General features: G+C 25.9%; 2 protein-coding genes across 2 annotated transcripts; one reads left to right on the top strand and one right to left on the bottom strand.

The window, feature by feature from the left end:
• Window positions 1-2,199: 2,199 nt before the first annotated feature.
• LOC134828506 (inositol oxygenase) lies at window positions 2,200-4,955 on the top strand. The gene is made up of 4 exons (XM_063841489.1): window positions 2,200-2,504; window positions 3,759-4,104; window positions 4,222-4,452; window positions 4,525-4,955. The coding sequence occupies exons 1-4, from the start codon at window positions 2,312-2,314 to the stop codon at window positions 4,631-4,633; spliced, it is 879 nt and encodes a 292-aa protein (XP_063697559.1). The 5' UTR covers window positions 2,200-2,311; the 3' UTR covers window positions 4,634-4,955.
• Window positions 4,956-9,379: 4,424 nt separating this feature from the next.
• Window positions 9,380-22,113, bottom strand: LOC134837247 (uncharacterized). The gene is made up of 11 exons (XM_063852614.1): window positions 22,050-22,113; window positions 16,483-17,675; window positions 15,330-15,507; window positions 15,034-15,260; window positions 14,761-14,914; window positions 14,541-14,680; window positions 13,642-13,771; window positions 13,104-13,232; window positions 12,690-12,890; window positions 10,573-10,751; window positions 9,380-9,718 (listed from the first exon to the last, which is right to left on the bottom strand). Exons 1-11 carry the CDS (start codon window positions 22,111-22,113, stop codon window positions 9,380-9,382), a joined length of 2,934 nt encoding a protein of 977 aa, XP_063708684.1.
• Between the last annotated feature and the right edge of the window lie 520 nt (window positions 22,114-22,633).

Here is a 22,633-nt window from a genome sequence, read left to right as displayed (position 1 = left end):
GCATTTGAACGATATTTATTTATTCATAAGTTTTTTTAAATCACAAAATTTTTTATTTGAATTAAAAATCCTTTATTTAAATTTATTTCAACAATTTTCGCATCAAAAAATAATCGGACTTTGAACTTTTAATTCAAAATTATACATCATAAATAACAAATAAATACTACTCACAATCGTCACAATATAGCCAAAACATCAATTTTTGTCATCATTTGTCATCCATCGTCGCTTTTATTTATTCCGCTGCAAAAATTCACAACATTCATTAATTAGCATTCAGTAATTTCTTTGACCCGTTAACGTTATCACGAAACTTACACACTTCTCATTAACTTGTAAAAATAATAAGCATAAATAACGAGATCGAAATCACGTTTTAGTCCATCAGACGTACCACGTGCACCAGAAATTTCGCAAATTCATTGTAAATATTTTTAATTTTTCAAGTTTACCGACCGTCATTCACAGTAGCGAAATTCATTAAAAAAAATTATTATCATTTGTTATGACATTCATATCACACAAATGAAATTAATCATTCACGAGAAATTGCTAATTGGGTTACAAATATTTCTGAATTACTCCCGAAAAACTTCATTAACGGAAGTTTTATTGACTGTCTTTGCCGAAAAATTGCTCAAAAATTGATAATTTTATTTTTCGATGACTTTCTGTAATATTCGCAAAATTCATTGTTCTTCGTTTCGCGTCGTCGTTGTCGTCGACGTTCGCATTGTGAATTATTCGAACGGAAGTTTTTCCTTAATATTGAAACAATAAATGTCATGCCTGACTGGTATCACCAACAACGACGACGTTTCCCAATTAATTGGTAAAAAACCGACGGAAACAACGAATAATACGCTAATTTGTTAAATGGTGACAATAATTTGATATTTAAAAAAAAAAAATGAGTTGATTAAACTTTGTTCGGGCTTTTACGGAGAAGACGAAAATTTTTACTTTGCGCACAATAGAAGTTTGATTAAAATTAATGATATCGGATTTACAGGCAACAAAAAAAGGGAAAGAAATCTTATTAAAAAAATCAAAATATTTAAACTAATTTAAATTCCTTTCCGTGCGATGGAAGTGCTGAGTCATTAATGACAAATTTGCAAACAGTTAGTTACCCCCTTGCACCGTGTGTCAGCGACACGTCTTCGTGAAAATGCGGAAAACACTTGTGTAAATAATTGATAACACGTAAAATATTGAATGTATGTAAGGTAGGAAGCATAATGAATTTTAAAGCTCGAAATTTTTAAAACTCGAGCTTCGAGCTTTAAATTTAAAAATTTTCAAATGCATTTTTTTTTCATTTTTAAGTAAAATTTTTGTTTAAAATATTTTTGTAATAAAAAAAATTAAATAAAAAAAATAATAAATTTTAACAATTAAAAATATTTAGGTTTATTTTTATTAAATATTTTTTTTATAAAATTTTTTTTTTCATATTAATAATTTTTAATTAATTTTTTGTTATAAAAATTTAAAAAAAAATATTTAATTTTTAATTTAAAATAATTTTTTAAATTTTAAATTTGTATGAAAAAAAAAATAAATTTTTATGAAAAAATCATTTTTTTAAATAAAAAAAAATTAAAAAATAATTATTTAATAAATATCAAATTTAATTTAATTTTAGTTTAAATTTATTAAAATACTTAATTATTATATTTATTAAAATAATAATTTTATATAAGCTTATAAAAGAAAAATAATTTACTGAATTTTTTAATATTATTTTTTTTTCATAATTTTCAAATAATTTGTAATTTTCAACATTTTCGGATAATTTTGCATTAATTAATTTAAAAAAAAAATTATTTTTAACGCAAAAAATAAATAAATATATTTTGAATAAAATACTTAAAAAATAAATTTATTAAATAAATATATTTAAAATAATTTAAATAATTAAAAATACAATTTTGTAAAGTTAAATATTTTTATATTTTTTTTAAAAATTATTTAAGTTTAAAAGTTGACTTTAAATTCTCTTTTTTTACGTGATCGAACAATAAAACAAAAAACTCGAGCTTCATAATCACTATCGGTACATTAGATGTCGACAAGCAACGACTTATTATCATCATCAAAATGTAATAAATGACGTACACATAAAGCACGAGCACATCAAAATAAGAAAACGATGAAATGTATAAATGTTGATTAACAAAATAAATTACGTTCAGTTCAAAATTAAATTTTGCCCGTTACAGATTCCTCAAAAAAAAAAATATAAATAAAAAAAAACCAAATCCGCAAAAAATTAAATTTATCACGAACGAAAAAAAAATAAAGAATGCGAATAATTTTAGAAGAACATCCCCATTTATTGGATCCATCAGAACTTCTTCGTCCGGAACCGCTTTTTGCTGACAAAGAATTATCCAAATTCCGTGATTATTCGGTGGATGAAAATGATCCGATAAAAGAGCGTGTTCGCCGGACTTACCGCCTCATGCATAAAAATCAAACGGTGGACTTTGTGAAGAGTAAGTTGGCAAAAAAGCAAAAAAAAAAACAGTTTTAGCGGAGTGAGTGTTTTCGACGCACGTCAATCTGACGGTAAACAAATACACTTGTTTATGGGAGATTAAAGGCTTGGCTTCGAAACGCACGTCATTCCAAGTGAGATATGGGGAGATTGATTGAAAATAATCTCCAGTTATATTTTTTTATGGAGTGTGCAACGGAAAGAGCCCGGGTAGATAGATAATCTAACGCCATAAATTGTTATCAGCTTATCAAAACGACCTTGTTTGTGAAGAGACTTTTTAATTTGTTTATTTTTCAAAATCAATTTATGTATGGAGTACGGAAAGAAAATAAAAATTGGGTTATGCAACTTTGTTTTCTCTCCCAAAGGTGAAGTTTTTAATGAAAAAATTTTATGTTTTTCTCAGTGCCTGATAATCCGGTCTGGATTTATGGAAAGAGAAAAAATAATAAATTTTACACAAAATCTGAATTTTTTATTCTTTTGAATAATTTTTAACATGCAAAACTAAATTTAAAGTAATTTTAAATTTATTTTTAAAGATTTTGAAAAAAGTTTAAATTAATTTTATTTTATTTATTTATTTTTAGTACTTTAAAAAATTAGAATAAATTTTTTTGAGTTCTCAAGAATTTTTTTTAATAATTTTATAATTTTAAACATACCGACTGAATTTTTTTAAAATTAATTTTTAATGAATTTTAAAAGATTTTTATTCAAAAAATATTTTTTTTTTAAATAAAATTTATTTTTATTTTTAATTCAATCATTGTTTTTAAAAGAATATTTATATATTAATTATCTAACGTATTTTAATAAAAATTATTTTTTTTTGATTTTGATTTTAATACTTAAAAATAAAATAATTACTTAAAATAAAAATAATAAAATAAATAAAAATATAATTTAAAATTATTTTATTAAAATTAAAATTAAATTTAAAAACAAATTAATTAAAAAAATAAATTCAAAATTTTAATTAAATTTTAATTAATTATTTAATTATTTTTTATTTTTAATTAATTAATTTTTAAATAATTTATAAGAAATTATTTTAAAAATTATTTTAGGCAAAAAAATTTTAATCATACTTCTCTTAATATTATTTTTAAACTTTTTCACGTTTTTAATTAAAAAAAATCAACATAGATTTGAATGTGTGTCAAAAGTTTATCTCTCACCTAAATTAATTTCCGCATTTGCTGAAATTTGACCTTCAACTAAAAAAAAATTTTTTTTTCAAAAATAGGTCGACATGATGAATGGCTCTCATTTGATCATTGGGAAGGCACAATTCGCGAAGGTCTCGAAAAACTCAATGAACTCGTCGACGAATCCGATCCCGATATCGACTTACCGAACATAATCCATGCATTCCAAGCGGCAGAACGTGCACGAGACGAATTTCCCGAATTAGATTGGCTCCATTTGACAGCTTTAATTCACGATTTGGGCAAAATTATGGCATTTTACGGCGAGGAACAATGGTCTGTGGTAGGAGATACATTCCCGGTTGGTTGCTTGTGGTCCGACAACATCGTGTACCGGAACGATAGCTTCGATGGCAACGACGACGGAGAAAATCCAAAATATAAGTAAGTAATTTCATCTTTTTTTTTATGTGTAGACAAAAGAAATTAATGGCTGAGGTAAACTTACTTTTTATTTTCCAACTTTTCAACACACAACATCATCAACAACAAAAAAAAAAGTACAAAATACGGGATGTACGAGCCAAACTGCGGCATACAAAATTTAATTATGTCTTGGGGTCACGACGAATACATGTACAGAGTTTTAAAGCACAATAAATCAACGTTGCCAGATATCGCCTGCAACATTATACGTTATCACTCCTTCTATCCGTGGCATTCGTCGGGCGACTACCAGCACTTTTCCGCACCTGAGGACGAAGAAATTAAAAAATGGGTGTTGATTTTTAAGTAAGACAAACTTTCTTCTCGACTCACACACACTTAAATGCTTTACTGATTAAACATTTCAAACTTTTGCAGTCGCTACGACTTGTACACGAAGAGTGCAAAGGTGCCAAATATTGATGAACTATGGCCTTATTATCAAAGTTTAATTGACAAATATTGTCCGGGAATCATCAAATTTTAAAAACACACACAACTCTCTCGTGTGTTATTTAATACTGTTGACTATATTTAAGCTTTTTTAACTTTATGGACTACGACGACATGTTCGGGTGATGTTATTAATGTGTAAAATTAAATAAAATAAAATAAAATGAAGACTTGAACAAACATTAATTTTGTTGGAAAATTAAAACAATGCAGAGCTAAATTAAAAATTTGATCTCTGAAGAGAATTTTGGGGACGACTATTTTTTTGTGTGTTTGTTTTCTATCTCTCGATGGGTTTTCAGTTCATTCATTCATTAAATTGAATTTTGGATTTGAAGTTTTTTTTGGTGTGTGTGTGACATTGTCAGTTTGAAATGAATGTTTCGTTTTTTTGGATTAAAAAAATATATTTAAAATTTTTATTTGAATTATTTATTTGTTTTAATTAATATTTTATATGTTATTTTATAAATTAATAAAAATAATAAATAAATTTATTAAAAAATAAATTTAAAAAAATTTAATAATTTTAAAAAATTAAAATAAATAAAAAATAATAAATTTATTGATTAATTTTTAATTTTATTTTTTATTTTGAAAAAAATAATTTTTTTTTTGACTAAAATAATAATTATTTTTATTTAATTTGAGTATAAAATATTTTTTTTTCAAATAATTTTTTTCAAAATTATATTAGAAATTTTTATTTACGAAAAAGATTTTTATGGGAATTACTTATTATGAATATTATTTATTATTTAATTATTTAAATCGTATTAATAATTTAAATTAATTAATAATTAAAAAATGTTATTTAATTTTTTAATTATAAATATTAATTTTTGCTTGATGATTTTATATTTTTTTTAAATTTTAACCAAAAAAAAAATAATAATAAAATTAAAAAAATTAAATAAAAATAAAAAAGTAAATTAAAATAAATAAATATGAATTAATCAAAAATAAAAATTTCATGAAAAAATTTTTTGGATTGATCGGCATTTGGAAGTACATTTTTTTGTTTTGAGTCTAATTAAATTATAAAAAAATAAATAAAAATATTTCTTAATTTTTTTAACGAAATATTTATTTTTTTAAATATATTTTTACTCAATATTTAAAATATTTGATACCTACCTATATTAAATTTTTAACAAAATTAATTTGTGAAAAATTTTAAAGTTTAAAGGTATAATTGACTCACCTTACACTTTTAATTAAAAAATCAATAAAAATACGCTCAATTTAAATTTTACACCCAATTTTCTAAAATTTCTACATTTTTATGTTTTTCGTTTAAATTCCGTTAATAAAGAGTTTTAAAATTTCCAAGCCATAAAAAAGGTATCAATTTCGGCATCAGCCTCTGCATCAGTGGTTAGATGCGAAGGCGCACGAAAAAATTTCACTTATCACTCTTTTTTCGGCTATTGAACGTACGTCATACAAACCGAGAGCTTGCTTTATTGTCGAAACTGTTGATGAAGCGAAAATAAATAAAAGCTCCTTTTATGTCTCTATGTGAGCCATTACTTTTTTTTTGTTCTTCTTTGTGTACGGAGCAATAAATAGCATCAGCTCGGAGGGAGCATAGACCAAAATACATGCCATAAATATAAGCAAAAAGACAGTTAAAATGCTGGTTGCCAGACAATAAACTTTATATTGCACTTTCGTACGACTCGCACACACACAGAAAAAAGAGTCATTTTATTATACGCGACACGTGTATATATTTATTTTTTCACATATCGAAACTGTTTGCAATAAAATGAAGTTTGGCTTTTTTTATGGGTGGCACATATTATTGCGATACAGCGATACACAGATGAGAGGTATTAAAAAATGGCTTCTGATAAATTGTTATTTTAGTTTGATTTTATTTATTGCTTTTTCATTTGCAGTTCGGTTTATCGTACACAAACACACACACACACACACAGAAAGCAGGACACTATTTGCCAAGAGCAAATTTTCATATTTATAAATTAAATTTAATAATAAATAAAAAAAATGTACAGAGACAACACAACAATTAACAGAAAAACATTTAAAAAATCTGACTCTGACACCAATCACGTGTGTGTCGTCTCTGTTGTTTTCACAAAAAGTTTTTTTTTCTACTTGCCCAGTTGTAAAAATTTTTTAATTAATTTTTCCTTTTCAGAATATTTAAAAAAAAAATATTAAAAATAATAAAATATTAAAAATTTAATTTTTAAAATTAATATTGAAATTATAATTAATGAATTTTTTAGTATTTTATTAATTTTTATAAGTTTTTATTAACATTAAAGTATTAAATTTATTTAATAAAATTTAATAGAATTAGGTATTTCAGTTTAAAAATTTTTTAATAATTTGATATTAAAAATACTTAAATATTAAAAAATTATTTTTTAAAATTAATATTAAAATTTTAATTAATTTTCATTTTTTTAATTTTTATGAATTTTCATTAACATTAAAATATTAATAAAATTTAATAGAAAATTAAATAAAATTAAAATACTAATTTTTTTTATTATTTTTTATTTATAAAAAATTAAATATTTAAATAATTTATTAAATATTTTTATTAATAAAATTTAATTTAAATAAAAATTAATAATGAACTGATTAAAATTTTATTAATATTTTTTTTTATTCACTTTTAAATACTATTTTATAATTTTAATTCTTTTAAAATTTATTTTTAATTTTTTATGTTAATATTTCTTAATATTTTTTTAATATATTTATTTTAAAATTTTTTTAATTTTTAATAAAAAGCATTGTTAAAGTTTAAAAATATTAAAAATCCAGCTAAAATCGTTTTTAAACGAAAAATTCTAAAATTAAAATTAAAAATATAAAGAAAATGATAAAAAGAAATATTAATTTAATTCACTCAATTAGATAAATTTATTTCAACCTTTTGTCTCATTATTTTAAATTCAATCATTTTTCCCCAAATTTTTTTAACTGGATTCGATAGGTAAAAACTATCATCCTGAATTTCATAAAATACAGTATACAGCGATTTTTTTTCACATTTTGTATATATTTAATTATTTTGTGATCACTCCGTGAATAATGTTGATACGATAATTTTTCTCTGCGTATTTCATTGTGACTCCGTGTGTCACAACAACAATTTATACAAATTTTGGTGGTTTTTAAAATAAAAAAAAAGTATTTTTTTTTTATAAAACTGATCAATGTAAAAAAAATCGTTGAACGTCCAATTTATTCATGTTTTCTGGTGAATTAAATTTTATCGAGGTAATTTCAATTTAAATTGAGGTTTTTCATGCACAGTTGACTTTTTTCCGATATGCCGCGCCGCCGCTCGTACACATGTAAATTGCAAATCATAATTTTTTGATGGAAACGTGTCACATCCCATTTATTATTTTTTTTTATTAGGTTTGGGTCAATAAAAAAAATATTTTTTTTTTTATAAAAAATTTTGTGACTAATTTTCTTCCGCTTTTCCGAGAAAATTGCATTTTTTTCTACTGTTATTATTTTCGCATATTTTCCCCGAGAAATACGAGGAGCTAATGTACGAGAATTGCAACAAGAGAAAAAAAAGTAAGATTTTCTTCAAATCATTTTCCGCCATATGGTGCCAGCTCATCAATTATTTAAAAATTCATACTTTTTTATGAGATATTTCCTCACATTATATATTTTTCTGTCTTAACACGAAGTCGACGAAGATAAAAATATAAGAAGAAGTAGAAATGCTTGCGCTCGCAAACTTTTCACGTACAAACCTATGCATTTATTTAACTTTTTTTTTGTCTCAACGATGAATTTCTCGATGTTTTTAAGTAGAAACGTCAACTTATTTTGTATATTTTGCAAGGTTGGGGAGCATCAAGAACCAACTTACGATTTTTCTTCATTTTTTGCCTGCAAAAGTTGTTCGTTTTTTTCTATTTTATTTTTTTTTGTTTTTAAACAGCAGCATGTCGGTTGTTTGAAAGGAGGGAGAATGGAAAATCTTCGCCATTGTTTTTCTTTTTAAAATAAAGAATCATAATTTATTTAAAAACCTTAAGTAAATGCGCGTTGGCGGTCGTTTACATCTCTTTTAGCTGCAGACAAAAGGAAAAGATGCGAAGTTGCGGGAGTAACAGCGCGGAAATGAGCTTATAATCAAAAGGAAATGAAACACAATCAAGTAATTTGTCACTGCATTTTTCATTTTTATTATTTCTTTATTTTATTTCGAGTATACATCACACGCTTCTTTTATTTATTTATTTTTTTTTGTCTTGTTTGTTATTATATTTATTTATTTTTATTTGCTTTTCGTTCAATTTTCAAACCAATGTTTTTTTTCTTTGTTTGTTTCTTGTATGTATATAATGTATAATATATATATAATTTTTTTATATATGTTAATTTTTTTTATTCGCTGTGTTGTTTCTGCGTATTTTTGTGTTATTTTCTCCTTATTTGTTTATTTATTTATTTATATCTGGTTGGTGTATGAATAAAAATATCTACAAAATAATCTTCTTGGTAATATTGCGATTTACCAGTTGTTGTTGTTGTTTTTTATTATATTTTATTTATCTAAATGTCATTAGAACGAACTTTACTTTAATTTATTATTATTTAATAATAATTGGTAATATATATATATTTATAACTACTGTTCATCTGTTCTGTCATTTCTCCATTTTTTTTTTATGAAACTATAAATATTTTTATGATCAAATCACGTTTAATATTTTTTTTATATTTATTTATATTTATTTAGTACACTTATACGTAATATCTTGAATTAACCATATAAAAACACGTTAACAATAAAAAGATAGGATAATAATAGTAACGTTGATAGTACATAAATAGTAGGATTTTTGGGGGAAGCGGAGAGACCGAAGCCGGGAATTTCGTGAATTTCTTCCGGCAGCGATAACTGCTCATCCTGATCCACGGAATTGTGCAGTTTATTCGATTTCTTGTTGCCGTTGTTTCCCTTGTGTGTAAAGTTAACATTGAATATGATTTCGGCGACGCCAGTTGGCGATGATACGACAAAGAAAAACTGTCGCGGAACCTTTTCGTGCATGTGAACATATGTTAGACGTGCCTCCTTGCAATACGGCGTAGGGAGATCCTGCGAAAAATTTTGTCGAATGAAATAAAATTAAATTAAATTGGACGTGAAAATAATCGGGAATGGGGTCGGTTTGTAACAAAATTTCAATTCTCGAAAAATATACCGTAAAGTAAGTAATTCTAATGGAAAAATATAATTTTTTCTGTTAACATTTTTAGGTAAAAATATATTTTTTTACAAAATTTTGATTTTTTAAAAATATTTTTGATTAAATTTATGAAAAAAAATATTTTAATGAATTTTTGTTATTTATTTTATAATTTTACGAGAATTTTAAAAAAATTCAAAAAAAAAAATCTTAAATTAAATTAGTTTAATTTTTTTTATATAATATTAAAATTATTTTAAATATTATTTTAAATTTCTTTAGAAAATTTCCATTTAAAAATTTAAATTAAAAAATTTTTTAATTATTATTTTTTAATTTAATTAAATTTAATTATTTTAATATTTTAAACATATTAATTATTTTAAATTTAATTTAAAATTTACATTTTTATTGTATTAATTTTTATTAAATTTAAAATTATTTAATATTTTTTAAAAAATTTTTAAAAAATATTTCAAAAAAAAAAAAATTAACTCTAATTAAATTAATTATTTTTTTTATTTAATTAAATTTATTAAAAAATATTTTTTTAAATAATTTAATTAATTTTACTTTATTTAAATAATTTTTAATTAAATTTAAATTAATTTTTAAATTAATTAATTATTTTTTTTTAAATTTCATTTAATTAAAATAATTTTTTTAATTTTTTTTAAATTTCGTAACGAATTTTTTCCATTATCTACTTTACGGTAAAAAAAAATAAAAAAAAACGACTTTAAATAACAAGTTAAGAACTTACAATGAATCCGTAGGCCAGTACATCGGCACCATACTGCTTTCCCGGATGATAAATTCGCTCGCCATGCAACCAACGTGCCGCGTATGCCGGCGGATTTGCACAAAACTCCACAGTCAAGTGTAACGGAGAGCCAGGATGTGCAACTGGCGTAACATTTTTAGCACTCACAGTTGGTGGGCCTGTAATTTAGAGAACATTTTTGAACGTACGAACGTAAAACACCCACAAATTTTCAACAATATCATTGTAATTATGGTTCTCCTCATAATACCCTAAGGATCCATAAATTTATCATCAATGCTTTTCTTCTCTTCTTCGATTCGATTCGATTTATTTTATTTTTTTCTGTGTACTTGTAAATTCATTTCCGTAGCCCCCAAAAGTAGATGTCAAGCGCACTTTAACTAACCAGAATTGACATACTCTATTAACGCATTTTATTTTTCTCTTTTTATCAGATTCGATGTTGTTGTTGCCATGTTCGAACATCGGAAAGAGGAGACAAGTGTGTTCTATGTTGGCGCAAATACGAAATAATAAAAAGAACACGATACGTGGGTCTTTGCGAAAAATCTCTGTAACAATATGTACATTTTAGCGATTTATTTGAAATTATCCCCTTGGGCATATTCACTTTATCAAATGTGATGTGCTTAATATTAAATGTGAATAGAATTGAAATTCACTTTACTTTTGCTACGAATTTTTCGGGCAGCAGAAAATATAGTGTGCCAGACATTGGGGAGATGCGAGACAACCGGATTGGATTATTTTAGGGATTAGAATGGACAACGTAAAAAATGAGGGAAATCCATGAAAGAAAGTTAAAAGTTCTTCTTGGAAAAATGTATCGACTTTCGATTGTGTTTCTTGGAAGGATTTTGTATTTTTCTTGAAAAAATTTACTTTAATAGGTATAATATTTTATAAAAAATACAAATATTTATTCTTTTTTTTACTAAAATTTAAATATTTAATGATATATCATTTCTTTTAAATATTTTCTGAATATAATTTATTTATTTTTTTTGCAGTATTTTAATTTAAAATATTTTCAGAAAATATTTTTTAACATTTAAAAACAATTTTAATATCATTAAAAAAATTAAATTTTAAAACAAAAATTGTTTTAAAATATTATTTTTTTTAATTTAATGATAAATATTCTTAAATTCCATAAATTGGCAGAAAATATTTAAAGACAAAAAAAAAGACGATTTAATTTTCTTTTTTTTGTTATTTACATAAATATTTTTTTTCGTCAACAAATTTTTGAAAAATTAATAAAAAAATTGATAAATAAAATTTAAAAAAAATTGACGTTAGATGGCGCTTTAAAATAAATGAAAATAATTTTTGAGTATCAATTTTAATTTATTTCATATTTTGAGTTCTTTTAAAAATTTAATAAAATGTCTAATCAAGTAAAATTAATTAAGTATAAATTAATATGAATTCCAATTTTGGGTTGTAAATTATTTTTTAAAATTTATTTTAAATATATTTAAAATTAATTCTAATAATTATTTTTTAATTAAAAAAAAATTGACGTCAGATGGCGCTCAAAAATAAAAAAAATAAGATTTTTATATTAAATAAATTAATTCAAATTTAATTAGAATTTTCGAATTAATTCTTCTTATTGTAACTCGTCTCTAAGTTAATATAAATTTTTTAAAAATTTTATTTTTTTAATTATTTTTTTAAAAATAATTTAAAAAACCGGTTGCTTTAAAAGCCCATCTCCCGCACCCCTACCAATATAGATCAACAACAAACGAGACGATATTTTATATTGGCAAAGAGCTCTTGTTAGCAATCATATCGAAAAAGCCAAATCGAAATGGAAAATAAATTGTATACAAAATCGATTTAAAAGTGCGTGACTTAATCTCTCATTTCACGATTTTCATCATTCTCTCTCTTATTCGAGCTCTCCTATCCTAATATTATTGTAAAACTGCCAATGATAATAATAATAATGAAATGACTGTAATAACATTTATCCTCCGTTCTTCTGTTTTTCAAGTTTTTCCGTGATTTCCCGTTATTGCCTCCGCCGTGATTTTTGCCATGTGGCGATTTTTAATTAAAAAAAAGGAAAAAATTGAACTTACCTTTAACAGAAACTGAAACCGTCTTTAATACTTCTAATTTTTTCTTATTGTTAACACTTTGACCAATACATTTATAACTACCAGCATCTGAATATACAACATCTTTGAGAGAAAATTGACCAGTTGGGGCATAAGAGCCAGTTCCCAGACCTTTTAGGCGAACCGTGCTTGGATCGAGATGTGACCAACAGCCGAGGGAACCTTAAAGATTTTTTTTTCATTAAAAATTTTTAAAATTTATTTAATTAAAAATTAAAAAAAAATTATTTAATTAAAAATTAAAAAAAAATATATTTAATTAAAAATTAAAAAAAAAAAATTAATTAAAAATTTTTTACATTTTTTTTTAATTAAAATTTTTTATTTTTTTTAAGTAAATTTTTTTTAATTTAATTTTTTTTTAAATTTTTTTACCTTGCGGGCATTGTAACGTTACAGATCCGCCAAATTCGACCTCCATTTGGTTGGTCTTGTACGGATTGTGGATGGATGGCATGGAGGATTCCTGTTCCAAAGGCTCCGACGTTACGTCAACGGTGTCAGCTAAATGTCAGCAACAGAGAGAGAAAAATATAAGGAGAATTAAGTGTCCATTTATTTATTTACTCGTCAATGGAGCGAAAGAAGAGAACGAAGGACGACAAGAACCACTGTGATTGTGACATTTATTGTGACGTGACAAACATTACGTTCTTATGGTTTGTGATAACGCGCAGCACGTACGTCACACAGACACAAACATAAGTGGCGAAAATATTTTAAAGCCTCAAGTAGCGTGTTTGTTGAAAGATAAGTTGAAAGCAGTACAAAGGACACTCAAGTCCTTCATTCTCTCTGTGACACAATCTTTCGCTTTAATCTTCTTTTTGCGTGTTTGCGTCATCACTTTGCGAGTGAGAGAAGATAATCAAAGCAGAAATTGTCGCCGTAATTGAGGGTGTTAGCTACTTACATCTGACACTCAAGAAGTAACCGATGCTTGAATATTGATAATTAAGATGACGTGAGGTGCATTTGTACCAGCCAGCATGCTCTTTTCGGATAGATGTGAAATTGAGGAAGCCGTCGCCGTTTTGCATTACCTGAAAAAATTCGTTTGAAAAGTAAGTTTTAAATATTTTTTTTAATAAAATATTTTTTAAAAAAATTCTAAAAAAAATAAGAAATAAAAAAATATCAATAGAAATGAAAATTAAAAAAAAAAATTAATAAATAAAAAATAATAAAAAAAATAAAATATTTTGATTGAAATAATGATACTGATAAATTTAATTTAAATATTATTAATTTTAATTATTTTTTTTTAAAAATAAATTAATTTAAATGAAATTGAAAAGATTCATGATAATCAAATAATTTATTAAAAATAATTAATTAAAAAATTTATTTAAAAAATAAAAATTTAAATTCATTTTTTATTCATTTTTTTTCATAATATATTTTCAATTAAATATCATTTCAAAATTTTTTTTAATTCTTATTATTAAAAAAAATTATTTAAAAAAAAAATAAACAAAACGTTAAACATGATTTCAGATTAAGAATTTATTAATTTTTAAATTAAAAAATTATTTAAAAAAAAATATTAAAAAAAAAATTATTTTAATTTTTTCTTATTTTAAATTTTAATTTTTTAGAGAAGAATTTAAAATTTTAATTAATAAAATATTAAATAATTAAAAAATTTTTAAATTAAATTTAAAAAAATTAATTAAATTAATAGAAAATAAAAAAATAAGAAAAAAAAATTTATCGTCGAATATTTTTAAAATTAAAATTTAATTTCAATGAAAAATAATTTTTTTTTTTTAATAAATTTAAATAATTTTAATGAAAGAAATAAAATCTTACCGGCGGATCTCCGTCGTCTTTTTGCCACATTGGAGTACTTGGTGGATTAGAGTCCACATCACATTTCAAAGAAACCTCGATGCCTTCCCGCAACGGAAACCCGAAGCCCGGAGATCGAGTGATAGCGAAAGATGGAGTATCTGCACGAAAGAAATTCGCAAAAATAATTAATAAATCCAATTAAAATAATTCGATTTTCGCTCGTTCTCGCTCAACTTACACTGAACATCGAGTAATATGGAAGCATTTTGTCTCACTTTTAACGTTGGATGTTCCATTACGCATAAGATTCTCGCATTATGGTGTGCTCTATATACAACAGGAAGTCTCGCTTCCGATATAGCACCGGTGGTAATTTTGAATGGATCCTTATCCTATTGGTTGCCGCACACACAGAGGCGAAATATGAAAAGGAAAGAGGCAAACAAATAAGTTAAATATTTATCGAGCAAAAAGTTTTTTTTTGCAAAAGAAAAAGTTTCTTTTTCCTTACCATTTCACTTTTAACTTCTTGCAGCTCGAGCAAGTCGCTCGGAAGCTTTTGAGCATGTCTGTCGATGGAGGGACTGAGCAACACTTCCCACGAGAGAACGGGCTTCGGATTGCCTCCCTCACTGATACACGCTAAACTAAATTCTGAATTTTCTTTTACAGGTACAAAAATGTTTCCAGCATCTAATCGACGTCGATCGATCAATAAGTAAGGTGGTTTAGGCGGGTCTGTCACGGGAAAGAAATTTGAATAAATTTATGTGTCGCAAATTGTCTCCGAGGGAAAATAGGCCTTACCTAACACAACTAATTTAATTGGTCGCGCATTTTCTACATATCCTCTAAAATTTTCCGCCTCACATTGCCAGATGCCGTCGTCTTCGAGCATGACATTCGTTATTGTGAGACTCCCTCGTGGCTCCCTATAAAATCGAAAGTCTGCCGAGCGTGAACTTTTATCAACGACATGCACAATCTACGAAACAGAGGAGAAAACCAGATAATTTGTTAAAATATTATTCACATAATAAAGTAAGGATGGTACAAAAATTAAAAATGTTTTCGATTTTTTTTTTAAATTTAACAAAATTAATTTGAAAAAATACATTTTTAATTAAAATTTCTAAAAAAACATTATTTATAAAAAATAATTAGTTTTTAAAAATTTTGAAAATTTAGAGAGATGAATATTTTTCTTCACAAAATATTTTTTCATGAAAATTTGAAATAAAACAAGAAAATATTGACTTTTGAGCTAATTTTAACAAAAATTTTAATATTTTCATATCTTATTGGTTTAAAATTTTTCATTTTTTAAAATTTCATCAGAAATTAAAAAAATTTTGACTTAAACTGACGCGCAAATAAGACTAAATTAAATCATAAAATTTAGACAAAAAATTTTTAATCTTTTAAAAATATTTAAAATAAAAATAAACTTATTTGACTTATTAATTAAATAAAAATTTAATTTAAAAAATATTAAATAAATAAATTTTTAATTTTTTAAAAATATTTTTAAAATTTTTAAAACTAAATTAATTTTTTTTAAAATTTTATTAAAAATTTAAAGTTAAATTTAATTTTAAAAATTAAAAAAGTGATACGTAAATGGTTGAAAAATTAATTAACTTTAATTTATTATTTAAATTAAATTTTTTAAATTCAAAATTCTTTTGTTTTTTTTTATTCACGTTAAATATTTTAAGTTTAAGGGCTTAAGTAAAAAATTTTTTTCAACTAAAAATTTTTATTTAAAAAAATGAAAATGTAAAAAAAAAATTAATTTAAACGAAATCTTTTTTTTTGTTTTTGATAAAATTATTTAAAATGCACTAAAAGTTAATATTTTTTTTTTTTTCATTTTTTAGATATTCAAAAAAATTATGGAAGAAAATCGAAAACATTTTCAAATATTGTAACGCCCTAACAAAAAAAAAAGTTTTCTTACAATGCCATCCTTCATCCAGACACTCGACACGAGATCCAAGTCAACTTCGCACGCTAATTTCACGGGCGCCCGTTGCTCGGCATACACGATATGCACTTCGTTCTGCGGATCATCTTCGAACGGACCACTGATAATCGGTCTCAGGGGAAGCGCTCGTGGCTCATCGACATAATCACCTTTATCGTCGACGTGTCGCACCGTTTTGCGTGGCAGCGTCGCGGGAGTAATTGCCGTTACTGTTTCCTCAAACAGCGCGTCGTCGGAATCGGCATTGAGGATAATTTCCGTCTGACGGTGATTATCGATGTTTTTGTTGTTATTCGAGTCGATATCGAAGGAGGAGGAGGCGGATGTCATGTTTGAACTGTTGGTCAATTTATTGAGTGTTGGAGTGTTGTTGATGTTGTTTGTTTTGTGACTCGTGTCGATACTTTCGTCGTTGACGATGACAAGTGCATCAGTTTGGGGGGAACTTCGTTTGTGCCGAAAACTATAGTTTTTAGAGTCCGTGCGAGGCAAAGTTTGCTCGAGTGACGGAGATACTTTGGCAATTTTATTATTAATATTCCTATGGTTACGGTAGTAATTACTTTTATTCGGCCAGAGATATTTCAGAAAGTGTTGCTTCCGCTCCTTTAACTTTTTATTACTCTTACTTCGTCGTACGACTTCTGACGCGCGTCTCTTATCTTTTGTCTTTGGCGATGCGGATGACGATGATGACGATAATGTAGCAGGGATACTGTTGTTTGAATGACTGTCACTACCATTGTAATTAAATTTATTACTATAAATATCCGTTGTATAAGACACTGAATTCATATCATTTTCATTTATAATCCTACTGCTTTTGCCATAATTATTATTATCACTATTATCATAAATATTAGTCTTTTGAGTGGTGTCTGTTTTTGTCTGTTGATGCTGTAAAGCAGCGTTGCTGCCATCATTTTTCCTCGCCGCCGCGTTCTCCTCCCTTCGACGATGTCGAAAGTTGTCACTGCTGGCATGCGACACGGAAGGTACAGCATACTGATGCTCATTTTCACCAACATCGTCACGCAATTCGTTTGCATGAATGAATAAAATGTTTTTAGTGTCATTTAATTTGGCAACATTTGGAGCTGCGTCGTCGTGGCTGATGCTGATGTCGAGTGCGAGTGTGCCATATGGAAACAAGTTGCATAGTGAACCTACGGAAGAGACACACGAAAAAAAAAGACGAATGAAATTTAAATAAATTTTACATTCAAAGATTATCACACATAGGGAAAAAATTCTCTCTCTGTTTTTTTTTTGCGTCGGTTTCTTTTCCTATTTCCTTGTTGATGTTTTTTTTTGTCTTTTTTATGGCATTTTAAGGAATTTTATGTTTGTCATGTTGTCTGTCTGGTTTTTGTTTTGGAAATAAAAGAAAATTTTATTAAAATTTTTTGAAACCTTATAAATTTTCCCTCGAGATTTTCTTTTAAATTTCTTTGAAAATTATAAAAATTAATTTTAAAATTAAATTTTTAAAAAAATATCATAAACAATTTAAATAATTTTTTAAAATTTAAAATTTTTTAATAATTTCTTTAAAAAAAAATTAACTAAATCTGTTCATTAATTTAATTAAAAATATTTTTATTTTTTATAATTATTAATTAAAATTATGTTTCAAATTTTCATCTTAAATTTTAGATCTTCTAATGAAATAATTTTAAGAATTTAAAAATTAATGACAAATTTAAAAAAAAAATTAAAAATTTATAAATATTTTTTTTTTTAATGATTAGAGAAGTGAAAAATTTTTTTATGAAATAAATCTCTTAAAAAATTTTAAAATTCGTAAAAAAATTAATTATTCAAAAAATAAAATAATAAAAAAAATTTTAAAAATTTTAATAAAAAATTAATAAAAATTTTTAAATTTTATTTTGAGTTAAATTTCTAAGTTGAAAATTTCATGAATATAAAAAATAATTTATTTAAAAAAAATTAAAAATTATTTAATTAAAATAAAAAAAAAATAAATTAATAATTTAATAAAATTTAATTTAACTTTTAATTATTTGAATTTAATTTTTATTTTTTTTAATATTAATATTAAATAATTATTTATAAAATTTTGAAAAAATCAAAATATTTAAAAAAAATATCAATAAAAATTTTAAAATTTTTTAAAAAAATTTTTGAAATGCGATAAAACTCATCTTTTCATACAAACTTTCAAATTCCGTCTTTTTTTTTCTTGCATTTGCTAAATTTTTCATACAAAGACAGACACACAAAAAGTTAAGCCAATCCCGGTTTAGTCATGTGTGTAAATCATGTCGTCGTCGTCTCCGTTGTCGTCATCATCTCAAAAACACGCCGAATGTAAATTCAATTATAATTGATTTTAGATCATTTTATGATGATGTGACCTAAAATCGAAGCAATGAGCAAACAATTTTTGGACAAACGTGGTTGTTTCGTAGCAACTTATTCATATGCTGAATTTTAATGATTTGGTCGTAAGTTGTTCTCAAAAATTGATACGAGTTCGAATTTATGTTAAACTTTAGTTATGTGACCTTATCACGGTTTATAACGCACTAAGACGACATTTTTACGACTAAATATCGCCTTAGTTGTCACTTTTGTCGACATTTATCCCATTTTTCAAGCTTTTGCCTTTTTGCCCTATGCGAGAAAGTTCTTATCAGCATGCCGCCACAACAAACCCTTGCTCAACATTCTTTCGATTTTCTTGCCGAACCTTTATCAATCATGGAGCGATAACTGCAAACACTCTAAACGGCTTAGAAATAAATATTTATATAAGCAAAAATAAATCTGGGAACACGGTAAAATCTGACCAATCAGCCATGATAAGATCTGAGCATTCCTTCGTTTTAAGTCTTAATTGGTTTTACGCGACATGAAAGACATTTTCCTTTTTGTGTCGTTTGCGTTTGAAAGGAAAAAGGACAAAATTGACTTAGTGGCCCATACATTTATTCTCTTTTTTTTCTTTCGCTTTTTTTTTTGCACTGATGTCCTATTTAGTTGGCGTATCTCGTTACGTGAATGAATGGTCGAGTGTGCGTGTGTCGTTCCTCCAGTTATGGATAAAAGCCAAAAGCATTGAACCACACCGTAACTTCTTTAAATGGGAAAAAAGGCAGAAAAAATCACATAAAAAAGGTTCTTAAGACAGAGACGACACGGCGCAACGCTCGTAAAAACAAACTTTTTTTTTCCTCTACAATAGTAAAAATCAAACTTCCTCCGTCTCTGATTTGCCTTAAAGATCTTATCAAAATGTTATCGTTTCTCATTCTTCGTCTTCTTCTACTTTTCTTTTCATTTTTTTTTGTCGAGCTTCTTCGGTTTTTTTTTGCCGTTCTACTTTTATTCTGATTTATTACTTTCATTCCCCGAAGCTATGTTTATGTTGCAAACACTGGTCTAGTTGCGCGCGATGGAAAATTTTCTGTCTATTCTTGTGTAATTTTACAAATGACTCATGTAAAACAGAGATAGACAATATTTAATGTGAAACAGGCAATCTCGCTTGAATTATGTGAAAAAGTTATGTAGATGGAATTTAGCAATGTGTGTGTGTGTGTGCGGAATGTTATGCCATGCCATCGTGGTAGGTAACGAAGGATATCGCAGGTACATTTATTATCATACGACAACAAAAGGGAGAAATTTTTCTTTTTTCTTTATTATAAGTGATGGGTAGGTTAAATCACTTCTTTTTTTTCCTTCTTGCCTTTCAATTAGTTTAATTTATATTTTCAACGCCCACGTCAGTTAGAAAAACCGACAGACAATGAGGGGTCCATTCGACGTAAGTTCACTTGAGTCACCTTTCTTGAATCCCGCAATCCTGAAAGTCTTGCAAAAATTCTCGTCACGTTTCTTTATAAAGACTAATAAAGTGAGTGTGTGTGTGTGTTTCTGTATGTCACACATCATTTTCTTTGTTCTTGTCGATCTATGTGCCTTAATGCTACTATTGCTTCTGCTCTTTGGAACAAAACAAATAGAAAGGACATAACATAAAATAATTATGACACAGCTGAATAAGCAAAACTATGCAAGATGAATTTTTTCTCTCGTCTTCGTATTTGGCTTGGGCAGGGGCGTAGATTCTTAAGAGGGGCAATTTATATTCGTCATTCATGTAATTAATTAGGTTCTAAGTAATTTTTTTTGCGAAAGTCCTTTCTTATTAACTTTTTTCTTTGTAATTTTGGTAGCTACTATTTGAGTCTTGCTGTTTCAGCTATCTGAGAAATGATACAAGCATCTTCTTATTTGCTCAGTAATGAATTATTTTGTCTTTAAACAATACATTTCTTTTTCCAGTTAAGATGAATTAATTAATAGGTATGTTCAAGGTTGACAATTCCGCTGAAATGAACTTAACCTTTGTTTCGGTTTCTGTCGTTAGTTGGCATGGGTTGCCTTTTCTTCTCTATTTGGTGCATTTATGTCGTTTTTAGAACTTTTTCTTGAAACAAAAGCAAATTCTGTAAGCACTTTTCCATCGATTTGTGTAATATAATCGTGGGGCTCTTGATAGATTTCAAGAATTTGATCAAAATTGTATGGTTAAATATTTATAGTTATGTGAAATTAACACTTATTGGTTTGACTCATAATTCTCTTGCTTTAGTTGGGTTTACTTTAGATGATAGGTATATTTTTCTTCGTCCAAGAAATAAGTGTGAGAGACTTATAAAAGTTTTGACCAGTTGATACTAAAAATCCATTCAGTTTCCTTTGAACTGTGCTAATTGTTACTTCTGCTAATAGTGCTTGGATCCGTGTTTACTTTATGAAAAAAATAGTTTGGTTTATTTGATCGCTCTTAATATTCCTCAATAAATAAGATTCAAGCTGTAAAAAATAAAATTTAAAAATTAATTAAACTTAAATAAAATAAAAATTTTATATTTTCAGCCAAAATCCAATCAAAAAATTTTTAATCAAAAATTTTTAAACAAAATTTTTAAACAAATTTCTTTTAAAAAAATATATTTTCCTTTAAAACTTGAAACAAAGTATTATTGATACGCCCCTGACTTTTTCATCATCTATTATATTTTCTATACATGATGATAAAATAATAATGAAAAAAGATAAAAACAATCCGAGGCGTATGAAGCGCAAACATAAAACAAGAGTAGAGACGCTCGTTAAAGTAAATATAAAGCAATCTTTGTCTTAGGTTCTTGTTGTTATTATTATGATTATCATTAAGTGTGAATTCGTGTATACACTGTGGGTCAGCAAGTTCGGTCAATGGTCTTGCTCGCTCCCTCATCACAATAAAAATAATAAAATAACAATTTTCTAATAAGTTCTTTTGTGCGAAACAAAAAAGCCGATGATGCAAAAAGCGAGAGAGAAAAAAATTCAATTAAATTATAAAAATAAATTTTTAGTGCGATGCAGTGAGTTAGAAAAATAAAAAAAATGCAAAATTGCGCTAAAAAACAATGAGAGGACATCAATTGGAGTTTCCCTCTTGAAGCTCGACAAATGATGACAAAAATTTATTTATTTTTATATCAAGTGTAACAAACATGGCAAACTAATAACGATCTCTTTGATGTTATGTGCGTTTGTTTGCACATCGCCATTTGCCATTGCTTTGCCGCACATTGACAAATAACTGTTTGTTGTTTGTTCATACTTTGTTACAATTCATACGCGCCGGCATAACTAGGATGTTTGTAATATTTAATAGATTGATTGGAGAGACACAAACACACAGAGCAATTGAAATATTTGCAAGTCAGTGACTTAATTTTGTCACGTCATGCCCTGGATGCTGTGAAGAGAGACAAATGAACTTTTGCGCGCTTTGAACAGATGTTTGTGGCAGGGTCAACTTTTATGTTTTGATGGAATTTCGTCGTCGTGTAAATAATGGATGAGAAATTATTATGATGATGAGGTTTTTTTCTCGTTTTGTACAAAAGCGGAAGATGAGGAAAATGTTTTTATCTGTTTACCGTCTGGGATGTTTGTTTCATAAGTAAGTAGGAAAATAAAGTTCCTTGAAGCGTGTGATTAGAAGAAAAATGATGCGGAAGTGTTGTCATAACATAAACAATGAGAAGAAGAGGAGGCTTTGTGGTATTGTTTATGAACTTTCAGAAAAAGA

This window comes from Culicoides brevitarsis, chromosome 1 (genome assembly GCF_036172545.1).
Source record: "Culicoides brevitarsis isolate CSIRO-B50_1 chromosome 1, AGI_CSIRO_Cbre_v1, whole genome shotgun sequence".
Classification (NCBI taxonomy): domain Eukaryota; kingdom Metazoa; phylum Arthropoda; class Insecta; order Diptera; family Ceratopogonidae; genus Culicoides; species Culicoides brevitarsis.
The sequence above is the reverse complement of the archived record's forward strand: the minus strand, read 5'-3'. Positions and strand labels throughout refer to the sequence as shown.